At 42.7% G+C, this 24,511-nt stretch overlaps 2 protein-coding genes across 3 annotated transcripts; both read right to left on the reverse strand.

The window, feature by feature from the left end:
• Positions 1-1,248: 1,248 nt before the first annotated feature.
• Positions 1,249-5,518, reverse strand: LOC136464060 (uncharacterized). 2 transcript variants are annotated; one of them, XM_066463025.1, is made up of 10 exons: positions 4,889-5,518; positions 4,462-4,533; positions 3,890-4,278; positions 3,701-3,803; positions 3,540-3,614; positions 3,322-3,451; positions 2,782-3,230; positions 2,609-2,679; positions 1,996-2,079; positions 1,249-1,735 (listed from the first exon to the last, which is right to left on the reverse strand). In XM_066463025.1, exons 2-10 carry the CDS (start codon positions 4,489-4,491, stop codon positions 1,630-1,632), a joined length of 1,437 nt encoding a protein of 478 aa, XP_066319122.1. In that variant the 5' UTR covers positions 4,492-4,533; positions 4,889-5,518; the 3' UTR covers positions 1,249-1,629. The 2 variants fall into 2 exon arrangements, with proteins under 2 accessions (XP_066319122.1, XP_066319120.1); XM_066463023.1 differs by having other exon boundaries at positions 2,609-2,688.
• A 461-nt stretch (positions 5,519-5,979) lies between these two features.
• Positions 5,980-9,979, reverse strand: LOC136464061 (uncharacterized). The gene is made up of 3 exons (XM_066463026.1): positions 9,612-9,979; positions 9,278-9,332; positions 5,980-6,700 (listed from the first exon to the last, which is right to left on the reverse strand). The coding sequence occupies exons 1-3, from the start codon at positions 9,906-9,908 to the stop codon at positions 6,321-6,323; spliced, it is 732 nt and encodes a 243-aa protein (XP_066319123.1). The 5' UTR covers positions 9,909-9,979; the 3' UTR covers positions 5,980-6,320.
• Positions 9,980-24,511: the final 14,532 nt, after the last annotated feature.

Consider the following 24,511-nt stretch of genomic DNA (forward strand, 5'->3'; position numbering starts at 1 on the left):
AAATCATTTTCCTGAAGAAAGATGCTGCCTGTATGTTGCTTGCAAATCCATTCGATTTTGCCTGGCCACGCAACCGCATGGGTGACTGTTTGGTTGAAGCTACTACCTGGAAAAGAGAGTTGTGGGCCCCTAGAGAGTTTTCACGGTGATTAAAGTCCAGGCAACTGCAAGTAGCAGCCAGGCAGTCGATTTTGGTTGCCTGGGGAAGAAGCATCTACCTGGCCCAAGCTACTGCCCAGGGCTTCAACCAAATACCTTCCGGGTAGATTACAGGCAACAGATTTTCTAGGCAAAAGTGACTCAGGGCTGCATCCAAACAGACCCTTAATGCTTAAATATCAATTGGGCTAGGACTAGAAGAGAAGTCAAATAAAGCACTCCAGAGGTTTTAATGCTTAAATATCAATTTGGCTAGGACCAGAAGAGAAGTCAAACAAAGCACCTAGTGCTTGGATTTAGGTGAGGAAACCTAGTTGGAACGAGAGAGAAAAGAGATGGGCTGTGTCCAGGCATGTATGTGAAGAGAGGGGGGATTAGATGGGGACAATTCTCGCTTGACCATCATGAGACTACCGCGCAAGTATCTAAGAGCATTTTCAAGAGGCTTTCTAAATCTCACTCTCTAAATTATCATTTAAATAGTCATTTGCATAAAAATACTTTTATATATCTTTTCACTCTCCAACAGTTTTTCTATATCTCGTACGTATTCTAAAGAGTCATTCTCGTCTTCTATCTTTGGTAGCGAAAAACCCGGAATAAAAAAATGTTATATTTGGATAACCATTTAGAGAAACTGTTGGGGGTTAGTTTTTTTTACCAAAATCTCTATTCCTGGAAGGATATAGTCTCTTGATGAAGATGCTCTAACTGTGTAAATCTAGGGCCATTGCATAAATTCAGGAGCAATTAGTAGCAGATGTGTATATTGCATAAATTCAAGAGGACCGGCGCATGTATGGACACTGTCATCAATCAAAATAGGTGGGGACTACCCTCACCTTTGTCATCAATCAAAACAGGTGAGGATATTTTAACTATAGAGGGACTCTGTGTGCTTACCATTTAAGCTTGGTCCTGGTGGTACTAATGACAGGATGAAACTTTTGGAGAGTTAATTCACATAGAATATTTTATGATTTAGGATAAATTTTGAATGCCTCAATACCTTATATATTTCAGAACAGGAGGAGCAGTTGGCCACATATATTTATTTAGAGTCGTCGGCCTGGCCTACTACTTCATCCATATACGTTGTCCTCACCTAGCTAACTTCCATACAATTTTTTCATATGTAGCTTTTCATAAAAAATCGATATAGGCTTTGGAACTGAGGTCTACTACATAGGCCTTATTGGCCATTTTTTTCATATGTAGCTTTGTTTCATAAAAAAAATCGATATAGGCTTGGAACTGAGTTCTCCTACATAGGCCTTAGATTAGCTTCGAAACTGGGGTCTTACTTGCTGCATGCCTGCGTACGTAGATTTACATGATGATAGATTACCATATCAATAACCTAACCCTTTGGCCAAACCGTTCCCTGTATAATACTGGATTTCAAGAACTGGCCGCTTCTAACTAACTTCTACTGTCACACTTGGAAGGCTGTTCTGCCCTAACCGCTTATTATTCCTTTTGTGCTGCCCTTTTCCTCTTCAATGCGCGTTCGCGCCTCTCTTCTTCCTTGATCAACCGGAGCTGCTCCTGGTCCTCTTTCCTTGCAAGTGCCGCGCTGAACGACCAATGCATAAGATTTAATCAGTACACATTCAGCAAATTAAAACTAACTTGGTACAAAAGCGCACGTTCTAAAATGTTTGGTTGAAGGAACCATTTTATATATCTTGTTAAAAGAGGCTATCTATTGTGCGTTGGAAACCATTAATTTGGTGGATGATTACCTATTTACCTCCATATATATTTCAAAGATTTGACTTAAGCAACCTCAGACAAAAAAAGGGTCTTCACGTGTGAATGGAGCTGAAAGTTTACCTTCTTCTCTCTTCCCTTTGTATGCTAGCAAAATCAGCTTCCATATCACTCTCGTCTTCATCGCTGATAGCAAATTCGTCATATCTGAGCACATAAAGTCAAACACCAAATCAAAGTAAGTACAAACTTAACTGTACAATCTACGACCCCACAGTTCAAAAACAATCTACGGCCCCTAGATGTAGTGATGTAACAATTTTTAGAACCAGGAGTGCAGGATCTAGAACAGTATGCACCGGCATGTGGCACATAACATAGCGTTCCCCTCTGTCAACTCTTAGTAAACGTATTACTATTTCACAAAAATACTAAACTTCATGAGACCATCAATTTAGTCAAAATATAAGCATGTTTTGTTTTGTGTTTATAAAAGGTGTATAAATAAATCCATATAATAATATTTTTAACAACGTTAATATTATGGTAGCAAATAATGATATATTGTGAGAATTTGTGGTCAAAGTATTCCCTTTAAACGTTTTTTTGTGAAATCCTAATATGCCTACTAAAACCCAACGGAGGTAGTAGTATGCCCGGAACCCATGTGAATGCAAACGCAAGAGCACTGATACAAATACAGTAATAATACCAAGAACAATAATGAGAATCGTACTTATGCATTATTTGTCTGTCATCATTGGATTTCCTTCTTTTTACTATATGCTTTTCTACTCCATGAGATGCCTGCAAATGCTCAACGTCGAAAAAACAAAAAGTCCTTGTTAATTGGTGTCCTGTAATAATAAGAGAAAAACAATGCTTTTTGTGCAGTGAACGATTTGTTACCTTGAATTTTGAGGAAGGAATGAGCTGCTTTTGTGCTGATTTCAATCTCCCATTTTGCGCAGCCAATCTATTCTGTCCAATAAGCTGACCTTGTAGACTTCGACCTTGCAACGGTGGCTGACGGCCATTGCCTTGCGGCCTCTGACTCTGCGGTTGCTGCCGCAGCTTCTGTCCTGGAATCGACGCCTGCGGCCTCTTGTTATGGAGTGACGGCTGCAGCTCTTGGCCTTTCGAGGATGATAGCAGCCCTGGAGATTTCTTCTTCAAGTTAGGCAGGTTGGACCCGTTTCTACCAGCAGCTATAGCGCCTTTTCTTTCTGCATGAGCCTTCTTTCCCAGAGACCCAGAACCCTTCTTCAATCCATGGTCTGTTGATGATAATGTGGCAGGTTGGCCTGTGAACACTCTGCTTTTCCTGGCAGAATTCACCTGCCCAGCATCTTGAGTCTCTACACATCAAGTATGTAAGTATTTTGTTCATTACATTTACTGCAAAGGGAAATAAGTATATTTTGTTCAACAAAAAAGTAGTGTCCATACCAGATTTCGGAACAAGAAGGGCCCTACTACTCTCAGGATGATCTTTAGTAGGGGGTTGAGTATCAGCATCATCTGAGAACAGACATGAGTAATCTCGATTCTTTCGAAGTGTATCAACCTTTCTCTTCTCCTGCGTATTGTAACAAGTTTATAAATCAATTGGCTCCAGAGCACCATACAGTAAATAGCATGGTCAGGTGTTAATTTCTTGTTATTACCTCACTAACAAACTTCAGTTTCTGCATTTTCTCAACTGCGCCTTGTCGCATCTTCAAAGCCAAGGAAACATCTTTCTGCACGAAATATGATCATACGATGAATGCAAAGTTCAATGTTACAAAAAAAAAACCAAAACACATATAGAAGTGTTAACACATACTTTGGAGGGTACATTCTGTAGATCTTTCATGATCGTTGAACACCCTTCTTCGATGACTCGGCGAGCAAGCACTGGCTTTGATGGCCCAAAGAAGGTGCCATATCTACAAAAGTTTTGCTATTAGCAACTGGAACTAAAATCAGAACCAAATAAGACTATAGCACGTCCGCAAGAGCATAGAAATCTTACCCGTCCTTAACGGGTGGCATCGTCTGGTTCTTGGATGACAATGGTAAATTAGGTTTGCGAGCGCCGGCAGCCATTGCCGCGTTTTTCCTCCTGATTTCCTCCTTTAACTGCTCCCTCAGGCTAAGGATCTCTTGCTGCCCAACTGGTGCCTCCTCTTCTTCCTCCTCAACCTCTTCCTCTTCTTCCTCTTCCACCTCATCATCCAACTCCTGCTGGTGCTCATCATCCTCTTCCTCTTCCACCTCATCATCCAACTCCTGCTGGTGCTCATCATCCAACTCCTGCTGGTGCTGCTTTTGCTTCAATGACTCCTCGTCGTCGTCGCTATACACAATGAAGTCACCTAGGCCGTCCTCATCTTGGTCACAATATTCGTCCACGAGTTGCTCCTGGCAGCATCCGTTGGAAGATTAGAAACGATGCAATCCGTTCAATTGCTAAATATGAGATGTAATGGTGGCACCTACTCTTATTTACAATAATCTTCGCGATAAACAACATGATACAATCGTGATTTTTTTGAAACGAATCGTGCTTGAAATTATTTACCCAAGTGATATATCTTAACTTACATTGTTTTGGTTGTCGAACTTGCTCGCCATCTGTTCACAATCCAACTGAGCGTACTAACTTCAGAAGAATGCCTAGAATAAATTGAGACCAAACTTGTTGTAAGAATTCAGATCAACAAAATCGATCAATGATTTCAATGGCACACGAGAAGATGTACGAAGGAAGCAAAGAGTTCGAGCACAGATCAAAATCAATCTTTTTTTGGTAAAAAAGATACTGCATAACAATTTTAGTTTGCACAGAAGAATATGCAAAGAAAAGGTTAATTGTTATGTTAAAAAAAGGTTAATTGTTCGAAAACAAAACTATCTCGGCGGAAATCTCTAGCCCTAACAATGCCTGGCGAACGGCGCCGTACGTGGGCTGGTGAACCGGCGGCGGGGGCAACTTTTCACGGCGGAATCGGAGCATGGAAAGGCGACTCACCTCACGATCACGAGATCGTAATGCCGGCGCGCCGTGCAAAGATCTTGTTACGAAGTCGACGATGGCACGATGCAGCCCGCGGCTTCCTGGGTTCGTCGATCTGGGGGAAAACAACGAGGGTGCGCGCGTGGGTGGGCGGAGGTGCGAGCCCTCCTGGTATATATAGCCGGCCGCGTCTTCCACGCGCGTGAGCCCTCCTCCTTCTCCTTCCGCGGCCTCTCTCATCTCCGTTTCTCCCCCCGCCCGCCCGGGGGGGCTATAAGCGGATCGATCCGCCTGCTCGTCCCCTGACAGCCCCCTTGCGCGGCGGCTGCTAGTGACGGGCGCGCGTGTGCGGGGATCACGAGCAGGGACGCCCGCGGAAGGCACGGCGCGGCGCAAACTGCGCGCCCCCTGCCCAGCTTGCCCTCGGCCGCGTCGCGTCTTTGTAGCTCCCACCAGCGCCACATGACGACGCGCGCGCGTGGACGGACGCGTCTGGAGCCCGGAGTCCGAGGCGGCCGGTGATTCATGGGTAGCCTAGCGCCATGGTTTGGAGACACCGGAGATTGTTTGGAAGGAGGAAGTCGCGGATCGGATCCGTGGTTTGTGGGAAGTCGCGGATATTGTGATCATCAAATCAAAGCTGGCTGGGTGGCGAGATCGGATGGATCTGTCTGTCTCCCGAACTTATCCTGAGTTCCTGATGGTTTTTATTAATTGGGAAAATAATAACGGATTCGATGTCGTTAGCGTGAAACCCGGCGGCGTGTGGGGCATCGTTGGAAATTCGTTTTGGAAAGTTTCAAAAGCCCTATATTTAGGAGGAAAGGTGTAATATGCATAGGAAACTCACGGCCATTCATAGCTCAAGCCGTGCATGCTGGCACTAGTTGCGTGCTCTCCGGTCGAGGCGCGAAACCTCAAGAAATCCTTGGAGAAGGGTTCAAAGTAAATCCAGAAATTTAAAAACACTGCACACTTTAGTTTGGACCATAAACTGCAGATTATGCAAGAACACCCTGCTATAAGACATAATAAGTGATACGGATAAAATCCTGATGAGACACTGAACACCCTGCTTGCAGTTCCATCACCTCTTCTCAAGCACGACTTGAAATTGACTGGCTAATACTTCATACAACAGGGCAATGTGATGTATAGTATGATCCAGTTACAGAGTAACTATTTGAAGATTAAATTATCCATGGGAAATTAGCAACACAGTACAGAATGAATGAATGTGAACAACCGAACACAATCTAATTTGGATCTTGATATGCCCACCACTCTTCGTCGATTAGCTTTAGCCCAAAGCAAACAATTTTACCTCCAGGAGAGGCAAGAAAATCTGAGCCCCTAGGGGATCAACCGGTCACTCTGCATTTTTGTCGAGCAGATTTGCATGATATGCCATCTCAATGGATCGTGCTTTGGGTTTCCTCTATCGTCTTCACTTCTGCGCCTCCAGGTTATCATGCTTGACTGGTGTATCAACACCTCCATTATTTGGAGAAATTGTAGTCTGGCTTACCCCGTGAGCTTGATTGTTTTCTCCAGCTGGAGCTGGTACAGTGGGTTCATTTTTCACAGGTCCAGCTGAAGGCTTCTCTAGTGGCTTCACAGGCTCTGCGGTCACAGGTCCAGCTGAAGGCTTCTCTGGTGGCTTCACAGGCTCTGCGGTCACAGGTCCAGCTGAAGGCTTCTCTGCTGGTTTCACAAGCTCATCCTTCACAAATCCAGCTGAAGGTTTCTCCAATGGTTTCACAGGCTCAGAAGTAGCACCAAGCTTGAGCCTCATTTTCTTGGATAGATCCATGACAACATTTATTTCTAAAACACATGACAAGCATATGTGTATAAGATCAAGCCATGTCACAAATGTACATAGTACATATTGAACTGAACATAAGACTTCAGGTTGCTTATTTTCACTTGAATTAGAGCAACTCCAAGAGATCATGTAAAATTAGATGCTAAAATCCATAATTTAGCCATTGTCTAAAATAAAATACCCACCAAAAAACTAGAGTAACCCAACAGCCTGTCTAAATTTTCGGTTCTCTATTTTTAAAACTACTACACGTCATCGGATTAGATCGCTCATTATCCTTTCAGTTACCAGCGGCTGCCATCTCTACTCCTCGCTTCTCGTCACTTCCCCACAGAGCTCCATTAATTTTGCCATAATAGCGGCATGGCGGCGGCAGCAGCACAAAGTGTCGAGATGGGGCCGGCGAGATCAAGCGCGGCGGGGGCGGCAGCAGCAGCTTGTTCCCAGCAGCAGCAGCAGCACAAGTGCCGCGACGGGGGTGCGAGATCGGATTCCGCGAAATCAAGTGCAGAGTGAGATCATCTTGTTTCCCAGCAGCATGGTGGCGAGCTATTGGAGCGCGGGTGCACGGCAGGAACTCGCGAGAAAAATGATCCACGCACGTGGGAGGACACGGGCGCCGCGCGAGAATAGGTCCGGGGAGGCGGATGGCAAGCCGCTGCGGTGTGCTATTTCTAGCTAGCGAGGAGCACGGGATAGAGCGCTTGCTATTTTAGACCGCTGGATAGAACGACTGTTGGACCTCTATATCTTACCAAAATATCTAAATTTAGATTAGACAGTACAAATAGCCCATCTCTTGGAGTTGCTCTTACAAAGTTCGACAAACATCATTACTAAATTGAGTGATAAAGAAATTACCTACTGAAAATATAGGTAAAGAACATCTATCATATGCTTAGCAGTTCTGTGGAGAATATATTTGAAACATTGCTGACCATTTAAAAGGAAAACACATAATTGATTTTTCTAGTGACACCTATAAATTTTTATTTTATTTTTTTACTAGTAAAAAAAATAGGGAAGAAGGATGTACAATGTGTGTAAATCATGTGTTTGCATGCAAGATTTTGTATGTCATATGGAAAGTTATGAAAGTCAAGTCATAAGAAGTAGAGATGCGAATGGGTTACATCATTTGATGCAATGCTGTTACAGAAGGCAGCGGCTACATCAAACTTAGAATGCGCTAGCAACAAATCAACAGAAGAAAGTGACTCACAACAAAATTGATTAACAAAAATCTCCTACGACACCATTGTGTATACAACTACCCAAATGAAGCGCAGAGTGCAATGCATCGACTGTTTACATAATATGAAACACTAAGATTACAAGTAGCCGCATTGGTGCATTTCCCTCTGCAACTAGTTCATTGCCTAGCAGTGATTCTAGAAAAAAAAAATCGGTTTCAAACTTCCCTAGTGTGTGGCTTCAATACCAAGCCTTGTACCAGTACAAAGAACCAAATCTGATACTCCCTGCACAAAACTATAGTTTCAAAAACTTTGCTTTCAGCACTGATTGCGTCTTTCCTTTACCTATAGCTATAGGGTCTACTATTCACGCTTCATGATTGCTAAGATTGTTCATGACTAAACGGCTCTCCTTCACCTCACGTCCTCAGCTCTATTTTTATGCTAAGTATTAAAAAGACAATATTTATCAGGCCTTTTTACTCTAGCTTTCCTGGATCAACCCTAAGTTGCCCATCTTGGGTTGTTGGTACCGCCAATTTCTAATTGCACAGCCAACGTTTTCTTGACACGTAACCACATGAACACTGATTTTCACCAGTCCAAAAAAAGGCAAGCTTATACATCAGTACAAACGATGCTAGGAGATTTTACCATTACTAGGGTTGATCATAGTGTTCTGGCTAAAGAGATGAGACACGAGAAAATACAGGACTATGACTGAACTACTAAGCTCAATGGCAATGGCTCAGGGTTTGAAGCTGTTAAGCTGCTAGCCTAGAGAAACAATACTTATAATAAAAAAAAGGAATATTTATTCCTGATCTATACTTCTTATATAACAGCACCCATTTTAGTTTTAAACATTCAGTATTTATTTCGTTTTCTAATTGGAAGATTGGAAGTCATGCACCGCTGACCCATCTCATGTTAAAGTTAAAAGATGCTTGCATTCCCCCCACCCACCCACCCTAATTCTACTTATGCCATTAAATTCTTTGCTCCAACAACTCAAACTCACTTCAAATGTCCCGCCCAAACTGGTAAGCAGTCAGCAACTGCTCATAGATTCCGACAACTCTCATGGCTGTCTTTTAAGTCTTCGCCTCCCACCTATACCACCCAGAGATCTTGAACAAAGGGACTCGATTTATGCTGCATTTAAACCTCAATGGCCTCCATAGCAACAACCTCACCAGCAATGGCGAGAGGATCAGCACCAAGGACACAGCGGGGTCAAGTTATGCAAAGCCTGAGCTCTAGATCATGGATCCACTAAAGGCTATTCATTTTCAGTACTAAACCTAAGATTTGGCTCAAATCCTTTCAACTGGCAATTGCCATCATAACAAGACAGAAAATTAGGTTTCATTTATATACCTTTCAAAATCTCACGAGCAGCATCCGTGTTGCAGAAATCAGTAGCTTGGTAAACCTTCACAAAAAGATATACGACAATTCAGAATAGATTTACAGTATTCCATAACACGAGAAACTACACTGCATAGCAGTAGCAGGTGAAAGATACTCGAATTCGCTAAAATATTGTTCTATTATCATGTAGCCTGGATTAGTGGATTTTGCCCCAGCCCCAGATTTCCAGAAGCTTTAGCTAAAATGACCAACTCTGCCTTTTCCACAAGAGTACACAACTAGCCTTAGTGAAAATTAGGGGGATTTTTAGACAAAGAAATAAAAGATACTGAGTGTGAACCTGGACGAAGCGGACACGCAGGTCGGCGACGACGGCACGGATCTTGTAGTATTCGGAGGTGTGGAACCCCGATTCCTCGAGCTTCCGCTTCCTCGGCGCTGGCGCGGGCACGGGCACGGGGGCAGGAGCCGGGGCTGGCGCGGGCGCGAGCGCGGCCACTGCGGGCGCAGGCGCATCGGACTGAGGGGCATGAGGAGGAGGAGAGACCTCTTGATCCGGTGCGGGTGCAGCCGCGGGCTCTGCCGACGGAGGAGGAGGCGGGGCGGTGGTGTCGACGGCGGCGGTCGGAGCGGCCATGTTCGGGTGTGCCGTGCGCGTTGGGAAATGAGCGAGTGCAAGCGTTCTGACGGTGGTGGGCCTGAGCTTTGAAATTTTGGCAGATTGGCAGTCCCTTCCTCTCTATCTCTACCTATAAGCGCGCGTTTAGTTCGTAAAAAGTGTGAAATTTGGCTACTGTAGCAATTTTGTTTTTATTTGACAATTAGTGTTCAATCATGTACTAATTAGGCTCAAAACGTTCGTCTCGCAATTTCCAACCAAACTGTGCAATTAGTTTTTATTTTCGTCTACATTTAATGCTCCATGCACGTACCGTAAGATTCGATGTGATGGGTACTGTAGCACTTTTTGGAAAAACTTTTCGCGAACTGAACGAGGGCTAAATAAAATAGAACAATACGAACACAGTTCACTACAAAATTTCAAAGAAATTCCACTTTTAAAAAGTGCACGGTAGAAAATTTTTTCAAACCAAAGGGTTGCATCCAAAAATTTGGAAAAAAAATAACTTAATATCTAGGGGAGGTTTTCCTCTTCTTCAAATCAAAAATTTTCTTATGGACACGGAGTTCGATGATTTTTTCGGACGGGGTGAGAAGTCATCTGCCTATCTTAATAAGCTAAAATAGCTTGGGATGTCTACCCCGCAGCCTGAGTTTTTTTATAGCACGATCGTAAGGAGAGAAAGTGGTGGTCTTGTATTGGCCAGTACCAATGGGGTAGGCACTTCTTCTAGGTTATTGAACTGGGGCAGTACCGCCGGCGAGGGAGGAGGGGCGCTGGGGCTAGGTGAAGGGGGAGGGGAGGGGCGGCCGCCCGCTGGGGAAGAAGAAGGCGGCGGGGTGGGCGGGCGTGCGTAGCTGCGGCAGGGCGCAGCGTTGAAAGCTCTAGTTTGGTTTTGGTGAATTGATGAAACCCTAAGTGCTAACCTAGTTTATCAAGTGATTATGAGATAGGTAGCACACTCCAAGTGATGAAGCAAATGAAGATCATAGCATGATGATGATGATACCATGATGATGATCAAGTGCTTGGACTTGGAAAGAAGAAAGAGAAAAACAAAAAGCTCAAGGCAAAGGTATAAACCATAGGAGCTATTTTGTTTTGGTGATCAAGACACTTAGAGAGTGTGATCACATTTAGGATTGATAGCCGTACTATTAAGAGGGGTGAAACTCGTATTGGAATACGGTTATCAAAGTGCCACTAGATGCTCTAACTCATTGCATATGGATTTAGGATCTAGTGGAGTGCTAACACCCTTGAAAAATATTTATGAAAATATGCTAACACATGTGCACAAGGTGATACACTTGGTGGTTGGCACATTTGAGCAAGGATGAAGAAGATAGAGTCGAAGAGGAGTTAGCCGCGCTGGTTACAGAGTGACCGGACGCGTCCGATATGGTGATCGAACACGTCCGGTATCTGGCGACGAACTCAGCGACTGGACGTGTCCGGTCGCCACACCGGACGCGTCCGGTGTGGATCACAAACGTAGTGTTCGACAGAGCAGTCGATCGAACGCTGGCAGCGTCCGATCCGGTGTGACCGGACACGTCCGGTCGAGCGTGGATGCTTACTGTACTCCACCGGACGCTGAGGCTCAGCGTCCGGTCAGTTACTAACAGACGCGTCCGGTCGGCCCTGGTGGCTTACTAGACTCGACCGGACTCGGCGGCTCAGCGTCCGGTCATTTATAGTTCTGCGTCCGGTCTGAGCGTCCGATCGCATGAAAGTGTGGGCTGCAATGGCTACCTTGTCTTGAACTAGACACGTGGTGGTCTGGGAGAGACCGAACGCGTCCGGTCGACCTACCGGACACGTCCGGTATTCACGACCGGAGCGTCCGGTGCGGCGTCCGGTCAATTGGACCGGAGCGTCCAGTCGACGCGCAGTCAGCCCGATTTTTGAGCCAACGGCTCTATTTCATGGGGGCTTCTATTTAAAGCCCCATGGCCGGCTCAAGCTCTGACTCTTGGCCATTTTCATTGACATAGCAACCTTGTGAGCTTAGCCAAAGCCCTCCCACTCATCTCCATCATTGATTCATCATCTTTGTGAGATTGAGAGTGAATTTAAGTGCATTGCTTGAGTGTTTGCATCTAGAGGCACTTAGTGTTCGTGTTTCGCTGTGGATTTCGCTTGTTACTCTTTGTGGTTGCCGCCACCTAGATGGCTTGGAGCAGCGAGGATCGTTGAGCGGAGGGTGGTGATTGTCTCTGGCTCCGATCGTGGTGATTGTGAGGGGTTCTTGACCTTTCCCCGGTGGAGAGCCAAAAGGTACTCTAGTGGATTGCTCGTGGCTTGTGTGATCCTCATCTTGTGTTGGTTGTGCGGCACCCTAGGTTTGGCGTGTGAAGCCAGTTAGCGCGTGAACCTCCAAGTGAGTGAATCGCCACAACGAGGACTAGCTTGCTGGCAAGCAAGTGAACCTCGGTAAAAATCATTGTGTTCATCATTGATTCCGAGGTGATTGGTCTTCATTGTTATTCATCCTTGTGATTGATTGGTTCTTTCATCTACACGACGGTATAACCTTCTTGATCACTCTCTTTACTTTACCGCAAACTAGTTGACAAGCTCTTTAGTGTAGCTAGTTGTGAGAGCTTGCTTGCTTGGTTGGTGTGGCTCTTTAGTTAGCCTTTGAGAGCACACTAACATAGGGTAGTGTCATAGCTCTTGTGTGAATCGACACTATTTAAACTAGAATTGTGGTAGGTGGCTTGCATTTTGAGTAGGCTAGCGTAACACTTGCTTCGCCTCATAATTGTCTAACTATTTTGTTAAGTGTTGTTGTAGAAATTTTATTAGGCTATTCACCCCCCCTCTAGCCATTAGGACCTTTCAAGTGATATCAAAGCCGAGGTCACCGTGATTTGAGGCTTAACAACCTTCGGTGTAAAAATGGCTCAAATTAACAACACCAAGAAGCCACCCCAATTTGATGGCACAAATTATCCTTATTGGAAGTCAAAAATGACCACACACATCAAGTCAATCAATAGAAAGGTGTGGAAGGTGGTAGAAACCAAAATTGAGATTGAAGATCCGGAGAATCCCACCATGGCCGAAGAAGTGCTTCTCCAAAACAATGATATTGCTCTAAGTGCCATTCATGATGCAATTGATGAAAGAACATTTGAGCAAATCAAGAATATTGAGATGGCACATGAAGCTTGGAAGAAGTTGGAAGAATCATTTGAGGGCACTCAAGCCATAAAGGGTGCTAAGGCATATATCCTCAAAGAGAAGTTTGCAATCTTCAAGATGAAGGAGGATGAGAGTGTGTGGGAGATGTTCCATAGGCTTCAAGTGCTTGTCAATGATCTCAAAGCACTTGGAGAAGAGGTGAAGGACAAGGACTTCTCCCATAAGTTCTTGAGGTGCTTACCTTTAAGATTTGGCACATTGGTCACCATTCTAGTAAGAAGCGGTTTGGACATCATGACACCAAACCAAGTATTGGGAGATATAATGACCGATGATACTTATAGAGATGATGATGAGAAGGAAGAAAAGAAGGAGAAGAAAGATGACAAGAAGGATGATAAGAAGAAGAGCATGGCATTCAAAGCCACATCATCAAAGGGCAAAGCTAAGCAAGAGACATCAAGTGAAGAAGATGAATCTTAGGATGATGATGATGAGAAGATGGCTCTCTTTGTCAAGAGATTTGGCAAGTTCATGGTAAAGAAGGGCTACCATGCTAGAAGGAAGAAGTCTTCATCCAAGAACAAATAAGAGTCAAGAAGGTGCTTCAAGTGTGGAAGCAAAGATCATCTTGTTGCTCAATGCCCATACAATAGCGACAATGATGATGACAACAAGAAGAACAAGAAGAAGGACAAGAAGGAAAAGAAAAAGAAGAAGGACAAGATGGCATTCAAGAAGAAGGGTGGTTCATATGTAGTCACTTGGGATAGTGATGCTTCCTCAAGTGATGATGATGACGATAGTGATGATAACAAGACCACCAAGAAGAAGGTTCTTGCAAGCATTGTTATTAATGAGAAGCCTTCTCTCTTCGAATCTTCATCATGCTTCATGGCTAAGGCCACTAAGGTACAATCTTGTGATGATAAAAGTGATGAAGAACATGTTGATGATAATAAACATGAAAATGAAAATGATAGTGATAGTGATGATGATGAACCTACTAAGGATGAATTAATTGACATGCTAGAAGATGCTAAAGAACACTTTGACATCAAGAGTAGGGAATGCAAAAGCTTGCGTAAGGAACTTATAGCCCTTAAGCAAGCCTTTGATGAGCTCAATGCATCTCATAAGAGGCTAGAGGAAGCCAATGAGAAGCTTGGAAAAGCTCACAAAAAGCTTGAAAAGGCTCATTCATCTTTGATTGATGAGCAAAATAAAAAGAAGCATGTTGAAACTTGCAATGTAGGTTTAACTTGTGATATAATTGATGAATCACTATCTATGCCTATCATTGTTGCTCCTACTAACCCTTCTTGTAGTACTTCCACTTCCTCCTCATCTAGTAGTGATGGTCTCACTTGTGACACCTCACTAATGGTTGAGAATGAGAACCTCAAGAAGGAGGTCAATAAGCACACTCACACCTTAGCTAAAGCTTATGGTGGTGAGGACCGCTTGCTTATGTGCTTGGGTAGCCAACGAGCTTCTCTCTACAAAGAGGGATTGGGCTATACTCTCAAGAAAGGCAAGGCGGCCTTTGCTCCTCACAAGACTTGTTTTGTGAAGAACAATGGTCGGTTTTGCACTAGATGCAAGCAAGTTGGTCATAATGAGCATGAATGCAAAAACAAGAGCAAAAATGCTAATGTATCCTCCATTAAGCTTGATTCATGCTATATGCTTACTAAGGGCACAAATGGTGTGAAGGCTAAGTTCATTGGTAAACCATGGATGGGCTCAAAGAAGAAAGCCATTTGGGTACCAAAGAGCTTAGTGACTAACCTTCAAGGACCTAAGCAAGTTTGGGTACCTAAAAAGAATTGATCTTCTTTTATAGGTCAATTACAAAGCCGGAGGAAGACATTGAGTTCTTGATAGTGGGTGCACTCAACACATGACCGGTGATGCAAGAATGTTCAACTCAATCAACACCAATGGCAATGATGGTTATGATAGTATCACATTTGATGACAAATGACAAAGGCAAGGTCAAAGGGCTCGGTAAGATTGCAATATCCAATGATATGAGCATATCAAATGTGTTGCTAGAAGAAAGCTTGAACTTCAATTTGCTATCTGTGGCTCAATTGTGTGATCTTGGATTCAAATGCATATTTGGAGTAGATGATGTAGAGATCATAAGTGTAGATGGCTCTAACTTGATCTTCAAAGGTTTTAGATATGAAAATCTATACTTGGTTGATTTCAATGCTAGTGAAGCTAAATTATCTACATGTTTGTTCACTAAGTCTAGCATGGGTTAGTTATGGCATAGAAGGCTTGATCATGCTGGAATGAAACAATTGAATAGATTGGTTAAGCATGACTTGGTTAGAGGCTTGAAAGATGTTGTGTTTGAAAAGGATAAGCTTTGTAGCTCTTGTCAAGCTGGCAAACAAGTTGAAAACACCCATCCTAAGAAAAGCATGATGAGCACTAGTAAAGCATTTGAGTTATTGCACATGGATTTGTTTGGGCCAACACAATACACTAGTATCGGTGGTAACAAATATGGCTTTGTGATAGTGGATGACTACACTAGATATACATGGGTATTGTTTCTAGTGGGCAAAAGTGATGTATTCGCAATATTCAAATCATTTGTCAAAGGCATTCACAATGAATTTGAAACAACCATCAAGAGAGTTAGAAGTGACAATGGTAGTGAGTTCAAGAACACTAAAATTGATGAGTTATGTGACGAATTTAGAATTAGACATCAATTCTCGGCCAAGTACACTCCTCAATCGAATGGCCTTGTTGAGAGGAAGAATAGAACACTCATTGAAATGGCAAGGTCTATGCTTAGTGAGTACAATGTGAGTCAATCCTTTTAGGCCGAAGCTATCAACACGGCTTGCTATTGTAGCAACCGCCTTTATTGTCACCAATTGAAAGAAAAGACACCATATGAGCTCTTGAATGGTAGAAAGCCCAACATTGCATATTTTTGGGTCTTTGGTTGCAAATGCTATATCTTAAAGAAAGGCACAAGATTGGGCAAGTTTGACAAGAAATGTGATAAAGGATTCCTACTTGGCTATTCCACTACAAGCAAAGCATATAGAGTTTTGAATTTGGATAGTGGTACTCTTGAGGAAGTTCATGATGTTGAATTTGATGAAACCAAGGGTTCACAAGTAGAGAATGAGAATTGAGAAGATGTTAGAGGCATTCAACTTTCAAATGCCATGAAGAACATGGATGTTGGTGAATTGAGGCCTAGGCAAGTGAATGATGATGAAGATGATCAAGTGCAAGTGCTCTCTAACTCAAATGTGCAGGATGATACAAATCAAGTTAGTGCAAGTGGCTCTCATGACAATGAACAAGATCAAATGGCTAGTATATCATCTCAACCCAATGATCAAGCAAGTGTAAGCAATCAAGTTCCAATCCTCCAACCAACCAATGTTGCAAGAGATCATCCTTTGGACACTATCATTGGTGATATTTCTTGAGGTGTACAAACAAGATCAATATTGGCATCATTTTGTGAGCACTTCTCATTTGTATCATCCATTGAACCAAAGAAGATAAATGAAGTATTGAAGGATGTTGATTGGGTGAATGCTATGCATGAAGAATTGAATAACTTCACAAGAAATCAAGTATGGGAGTTGATAGAAAGACCAAAGGGACACAATGTGATTGGAACCAAATGGGTCTTTAGAAACAAGCAAGATCAAGATGGGATAGTAGTAAGGAACAAAGCAAGATTAGTGTAACACCTCGGGTGTTTAAAATACTAAAACCTGACATATCATCATATGCATTGCAAAGCATTTGGCATTTGGTGAAAACTTTGAGATGCATACACTAAAACAAGTTTATATTCATGTGGTATGTGTTGAATTGTATTGTTTGACTTAAATTCAAAGTTTGTTTGGATTTTTGAATTTTTCGAGAAAACCCCGCTTTTCAGCATTTAAATCCTACCCTGAAAATCCATTTCAAAATATAAGCATATTTTGGGATTGATCCCAAAAGCAAAAGTGTAGAGCTTGGCAAGTTATACAAAGTTTGTTTTTGGAGTTTTTCAAGTTGTTTAGAAAAATTTCGAGTAATTCAAAAAGGCGTAATTCGTTAAATTTCCCTATTCAAATTCAAAAGTTCATTTCAAAATCTAGACCAAATTAGGAGATGGTTATAGAAGCAAAGTTGTAGAACTTTTGATTTTGAACAACTTTTGTTTTTGGAGATTTTTGAGTTGTTATGAAAATTTGAGAGTAATTTGTGAATTTTGGGCAAATGGCATTTCTGTAATTTGAGTGAACAGTGTCCATCGCCGAAGCTACATTGCCGGCGAGCTTCGGTTGGCTTCCAGTCGCGTGCGTGGCCGTCTGGGTGTCGCGCTGGCGCGGTGAAGGCCACGACGTAGCTTCCTTGAGTTTCCTGGCCATCCTTTTTAGCCTGAGCCGCCATCGTCGTTGCCCTTCTCCCTTGCTCTGTTTTCCCGTCGCCGCTGCTCCACTCCGGCGAGCCCGTGCCGTCGTTGTCGTGCTCCACCGTCGCTGATAAGCTAGTCCCAGCTCCGCCTTAACCTTACGCGTCTTTCTTCTTCGTGGCCGGCGACCTTCCCGTCGCAAGCGCATCTCCGTGGCCAGCGCCCTCCGGTGAGCTGCTGTCCTTGCTCTGTGTACCTATGGCTTCGTCTCGATACTGTGGTGCTTACTCCATAGTTGGTTGTTCATTTTGACCACTGCAGTCGCCGGTACACCATCGCCGACGACGTTTTGCTCCGCCGTGCTCGTGTTGATCGTCGAACCCCCTTGCTGTTGCTCCTCCGGCTCGGTCTTTGGCTCCAACGCGTTCGGGGTGAGCTCCTAATGCTTCCTGTGTCCTTTGTTTAATCACTACCGCACTGGTGTCGCCGGCGTAGCACGGCCATGCCGTCATGTCCGCCATGGCCGCCGTGGTGCTTGGTCCAGTTAGTGTCGAGGCTCGTTTGTGCCACCAATCGGAGCATAGTGGTGTAGGGGACGTGGTAGTGCTTTCACCATCACCGTTGGTCTCACCGGCGGTGAGAATTCGCCGGTCAGAGCCGTCGCTACCGTGGTCAACGTCGGAGGTTGAAGATGACATGTGGGACCCGGGTGTCAGTGACTCAGCGTTCTAAGTGGATTTTCTATTTTTCAAAATTAAATGAATAGTGCTGTAATTTGTTATTTTTGTGTAGAATTATTTAGAGCTCCAATAATTATGAAAATTTTTGTGTGAATTCTCTATGATGTATATTATATAAAAAAATTTGAAATATTGATTTTCAGTATTTTTGGGGTATGATAAAAATTGCTCAATTAATTAATAAATGACTTTTCATGATTTTTCTAGGCTTATTTACTTGTCCAAAAATTATGAAATTTGTTTTGCCACTTAGTTATCATGTAATGAACATTTACTAAAATTTTGAGCTCAATTAGAATAAGTTGATTTATTTCATAATTTTAATTAAATAATTAATTCATAAAAGCAAATAGTAACCTTTAATGATTTAGGTTTTGTTTGTAATTTTGGATTGAGTGATGACCTTGGGTCATTTGTTGATAATGATCCTTGGTAGTTGATGTATGTGTTACAAAAAAGATTTAGTTTGTTTGACTTACAACTGTACCGCGAAGGAAAGTTGTATTCAAATTGTTAATTTTTGGATCCATCATCGAGCATCATATTTCGTATTCCACATCATGTTAAACATGGCATTGTTATTATGTGTAGTGAACGAAGGTGAACACGTGGTAGTTAATCAAGTTATTGAGGAGGTTAATCCATCTGTTGAGGTCAGATCGAATACTTGTGTGACGTCGCAGGAATCGGACTTTTCCGTCAACGAAGGCAAGCCCCGGATGCATACAACCCTACCTTGTGTTTTACAAATTAATTTCGCTTTTGCTTTCCGTTACTGCATTAAGTGATTAGGAGTTAAGTAAGAGCCTAATTGGTGTATTACCACCCTTGTTATTCCATATTTACCATATTACCAGTTTTAAACTCGTATATGCCTAGTTTTGCTTAGCTATGCGTAGAACGATGAAAGTCGGGTGATTACCTGCCACCTGCAAGTTTTAAATGGAACATTGGTTAATTATGTTAGCATGTGATATGGGAATGTGGAGTAATAAATCTAGACCGGGCGGACTCAGTGAGTGTGAGCCACCAGACATGGAGGTCTTGTGAGCGGGTTCTTTCCGCCTGTGTCGATTAAGGCACGTCCGTTGTTGAATTGCATGAGGTGAGAATTTGTAGTACTAACCACATACTCCGGTAAGCCTTCACTTGGTGATTCTATTACGAGAATGGCTACTCGCGCACTGGGAGTGGAGACATGGCGGGAATAGCGTGTACCCATGTGGCAACGGGCTGGATTGGTGGAGTACTGTATTCTCGGGTGGCGTGGACCTGTTTTTGTTTTAGAGGATCTGAGGGTAGGTTGATATATGTGAGTCGGGGACCTACATATGTCGTGTGGTCTGGAATCCCCAACTGGGTTTAATCGGTTCGAATCGTCGTTGCTCCTCGGTTATGGAGACTCAACTCACTGTTCATCATCGTAGTATTAATAACTGGAACTTAAGAATGGTTGATGAAGGTGTTGGATATGAAGTTTCATGATCTCATTACGGATCGTGTCATCTTTGTATATGATTTTATGAAGTTTAAATTGTTGAAATAAAGAATTTTGTTAAAGAGCTTTTACGCAAAATAACTTTGATTATTGCTAAAACCATACCTTGAATCCCTGAGCCTGCATTCCTGAGTTCTATCAGTTTTATTTTGGTTAAGTCTTGTTGAGTACTTTTATACTCAGGGTTCGTTGACCCTTGTTGCAGGTGAGCCTCATGAGCAGATCTGTTTTGGATCTTGCTGCATGACTATCGTTCGTTCTGACGATGAGAAGTAAATGTGTGGCCCTTGGGCAGGGCAGTTTCATTATGTGTTTTGTATTATATTATAATGCCACTCCACTATTTCGTTTTGTAATAAACATCGAACCTAGTTGCGAGGTTTGAAACTGCTGTTTTGTAAATTATGTTATTGTAAGACTTCCGCTGTTTTTACTCTGGTGTAAATATTTGAATAAATGTTGTAATACTGCAATGACTCTGTAACGTGATCCTGCTCGAAAATCGTGGATGATTCGGGGTTCCCCGAGGACACCCGACAGACTTCTTAAGTTACCAGGAACATATGCATTGTTGTCAAAGGTCGTTGGACAGTGACAAGTGTATGTGGGTCCTATAATTTAGGAGGTTCTGCCACAGAATGGTATCGGAGCGATCGTTACAAGGTTTTTATTGTATTGTTTACAAAAACTTCAAAATGATTTGGGATGACTAAATTTAACTTGCTAATTTAGTCCAAATTGCTTCTGACTTATCTTATTTCTTTCTCACCATTCCGTATTTAATTAAAAGGGTCTTGTGTGGTGGAGTAGTAATCTTACTATGCCCTATATAAATATAAATGTTGTTTATGTGCATTATAAACTTTGATGTTTTTTTGTTTTTTTTGTTCGTAAGAACGATTCATGCATCATTATTAATTCACTCGTTACTTCCTTCACCTCTTAGTCTAGAGTTGAGTAGTGAGACTGGTTTGAGTAATGTAATCCATCATAGCTGCTCTTTAGACTTTGATCAAATGGTCTTACTTGGATTAAATTGGTTTCCTACAGTATGGCTCATGCCAAGATGACGCCCCGTAAGTCCACTGGACCCAAAGGAGTTCCTCGTCACCAACTTGCCCCTAGAAACGATGGTGCTAGCAGTAGCAGTTCTAGGCCTGATCCCCAGGCAGAGATACAGAGGATTTCTGCAGAATTAGCACAAGCTACTAGAGATAGGGCTTTGGATGCTATACAGATAGGAGAATTATAGGATCAATTGAGGCGTCTCACCACCGCACACAGGAACTGCGAAAGCATGTTAGTTCGTACGGTGGAGGGAAGAAATGAAGCTTGGCAGAGGGAAAATGTAGCTAGAGCTAGAACTCATGAGCTAGAATTTTATGTAGAAGATTTAGAAGAACATAATACTTATCTACATGAGGAAGTTCATAGGCTTAGTAATCTACTAAACCCAAATCATGAGCCCCAAGCTGATGCCATGGACCCCGGTGTCATCCTTGCCGATGAAAGTGAATCAGAAGAGGAAGAAGAAGAAGATCCTGAAGAATTAGTAATGATCAATGAAAGTGATGATGAAGGCGGTAATAATTCCGGAATGGATACCGAGCCTGAAGTTTGAAGTAATCACGGAAAAGAGTAGAGTTGTGTAATAGAAGATCTAGTTAAGCTAGTAGTCTTGTTTAGATGTGTTCTTGTGTTTAAATAAGTGGCATCGATGTAATGCGGGTAGTAAGCTCTTTGATCTTTGAATAAAGACTTATGAATAAAGTTTGGTTTGTTATGAACAGATGCGTCGTACGCGGGGATCGCATATTCCTGGTACTTCACAAGATGATGATGATATCCCCAACCCGTCACCAATGCCGACCAATCTGGCTGATGCTATCGCTGCATTAGTCAATGTGACTGTGGAAAATTCTCGTTTGCTTCATGAGATGGCTCAAAGTAATTAGAATTAGATGCATGGAAACTATGGCCGCAATCATAACAGGCATAAGGCTACCTATGTGGATTTCACGGATATAAAACCCCCGGTGTTCACCAAGGCAGATGAACCACTGGAGGCTGATGACTGGCTTAGGACCATGGAGCAGAAATTTGATCTTATTCACTGCACAGAGTTTCAGAAACCGGTGTTTGCTGCCCAGCAACTTAGAGGTGCAGCTGGTGCTTGGTATGCAAATCTGATGGCCATGCAACCCGCAGGCGTTCTGTTAACTTGGACAGAATTTTGCACTGCTTTCAGAGCCCATTATATCCCGGAAGGAGTGATGGCTATGAAGCTAGATGAATTCCTTGCTTTGAGGCAAGGGGATCAAACGGTTATGCAGTATGTGGGAAGATTCAATCATCTGTCGCAGTATGCATCTGAACATGTCAATACGGATGCCAAGAAAAAGAAATGGTTCATGAGAGGTCTGAATACCAAACTACAGACAATGATGACAGCCTGTACCAATATCACTTATCATGAGGTAGTAAATATTGCAATTGCTTCAGAGGCAAAGTATCGACAGCATAAGGAGCTCAAGAAGAAAAAAGAATGTGCCGTCTGGACCTTTTGGTGGAAACCAAAAGAGGCAGAGAGTGATTTATCATCCAGTAAACCATTATCGTCCTCCTTATCGTCCGCCACAGTTCCAAGCCGGGCAACAGTCAAATGTCCGTCCTGCTATAACCTATCCGAATTCACCATCAACCAATGCTTCTGGTGGCAATGCTCCAACATCCCAGGGTCACAACTATCCGTGTTACAATTGTGGAAGGACTGGTCATTTCTCCACGGAATGTCCATATCCTAGGTAGGCTAATCAAAATTATCAGAAGACCCCTGCCAATCAACAACAGGGTCAGGCACTAAACAAGAACCACAACCAGAATGCTCAGAAGGGCAAAGATGAGAGGAAGACAGGACGGGTGTTCTATATTCAAGCCGGGGAAATTCCTGAAGGAGAGCCAGTGATGATGGGTATGTTTCCTGTCGCCAATCACCCTGCAGTTATACTTTTTGATTCTGGTGCATCGCATTCATTCATCAATAGAACATTTGTCATGAAGTATGAAATTTCAATTAGGGCAACAAAGGAAAGTTTCTTTATACAGTCGCCCGGGGGACGTCTGTGTACTAAGGAAATGGTATACCAGGTACCCGTAAACCTGGGTGGGCATATTTTTCCCACTACCATGATTATCCTTAAGGATCAGGATATAGATGTAATCTTGGGAATGAATTGGATGTATCAGCATAAGGCTGTTATAGATGTTTTGAATAGGACCTTAAGAGTAAGTTTGCCTGATAGTAATTCTCAACTTCTCATCCAACTCCCAACCCTAAGGAGATCAGTGGGCAAGATTTGTGCAACTGCTGTCAAAGAGATTAGAGATATTCCGGTAGTGTGTGAATTTCCTGATGTGTTTCCTGAAGATTTACCCGGCCTACCACCTGATAGGGAGGTACAGTTTAACATAGAGTTACAACCTGGAACAGCTCCGATTTCTCGGAGAGCTTATAGGATGCCACCTAAGGAATTGGCCGAGTTGAAGACTCAGTTACAAGAATTGATTGAGAAAGGGTTTATCCAACCTAGTTCCTCACCTTGGGGATGTCCGACAATTTTTGTAAAAAAAGAAAGATGAGACCCTGAGGTTATGTGTTGACTATCGTCCGTTGAATGAAGTGACCATCAAGAATAAGTATCCCTTACCTCGGATAGATTTGCTTTTTGATCAATTGGCTGGAGCCAAAGTTTTCTCCAAGATAGATTTGAGGTCAGGATATCACCAAATCAAGATAAAGCCGGAAGATATTCCCAAAACAACATTTACCACCAGATATGGATTATATGAATACTTGGTGATGTCTTTTGGTTTGACAAATGCTCCAGCTCATTTCATGTACCTGATGAATTCAGTATTCATGCCTGAGCTAGACAAGTTTGTAGTGGTATTTATAGATGATATACTAGTATATTCCAAGAATAAGACAGAACATGTAGGACACCTCAGAATTGTTCTGACTCGTTTGAGAGAACATCAATTGTATGCCAAGTTCAGCAAGTGTGATTTTTGGCTTAAGGAAGTACAATTTCTTGGACATGTCTTGTCAGCCGAAGGAGTTGCAGTTGATCCCGGCAAAGTGAGGGATGTGCTTGATTGGAAACCGCCAACCACAGTTCATCAAATTCGGAGTTTTCTTGGATTGGCAGGATATTACCGTCGGTTTATTCCAGAATTCTCTAAAGTATCAAAACCTATAACTGAATTGTTGAAGAACCAAGTCAAGTTTGTCTGGTCATCAGATTGTGAAGAGGCTTTCTAGACTTTAAAAAGGTTGTTGACTACTGCACCAGTGTTAGCTCAACCTGATATTGAGAAGCCGTTTGATGTTTATTGTGATGCTTCAGGTATTGGTATTGGATGTGTGTTGATGCAAGAAGGCCGAGTCATTGCCTATGTGTCTAGGAAACTTAAGCAACATGAAGAACACTATCCTACTCATGATTTGGAGTTAGCAGCTGTGGTTCATGCTCTGAAGATTTGGCGGCATTACCTGCTTGGTAATACGTGCCATATTTACACCGATCACAAAAGCTTAAAGTATATCTTCACTCAGTCAGAATTAAACATGCGACAAAGAAGATGGTTAGAACTGATTAAGGATTATGATTTGGAAGTACATTATCACCCGGGTAAAGCAAATGTGGTTGCAGATGCCCTTAGTCGCAAAAGTTATTGCAATTGTCTGACAGTGAGAACAATGGGTTTGAATTTATGCCAAGAAATGGAGAAGTTGAATGTAGAAGTAATTCAACAAGGAAGTTTGACCAACATA

Source organism: Miscanthus floridulus, chromosome 7 (assembly GCF_019320115.1).
Source record: "Miscanthus floridulus cultivar M001 chromosome 7, ASM1932011v1, whole genome shotgun sequence".
NCBI lineage: Eukaryota > Viridiplantae > Streptophyta > Magnoliopsida > Poales > Poaceae > Miscanthus > Miscanthus floridulus.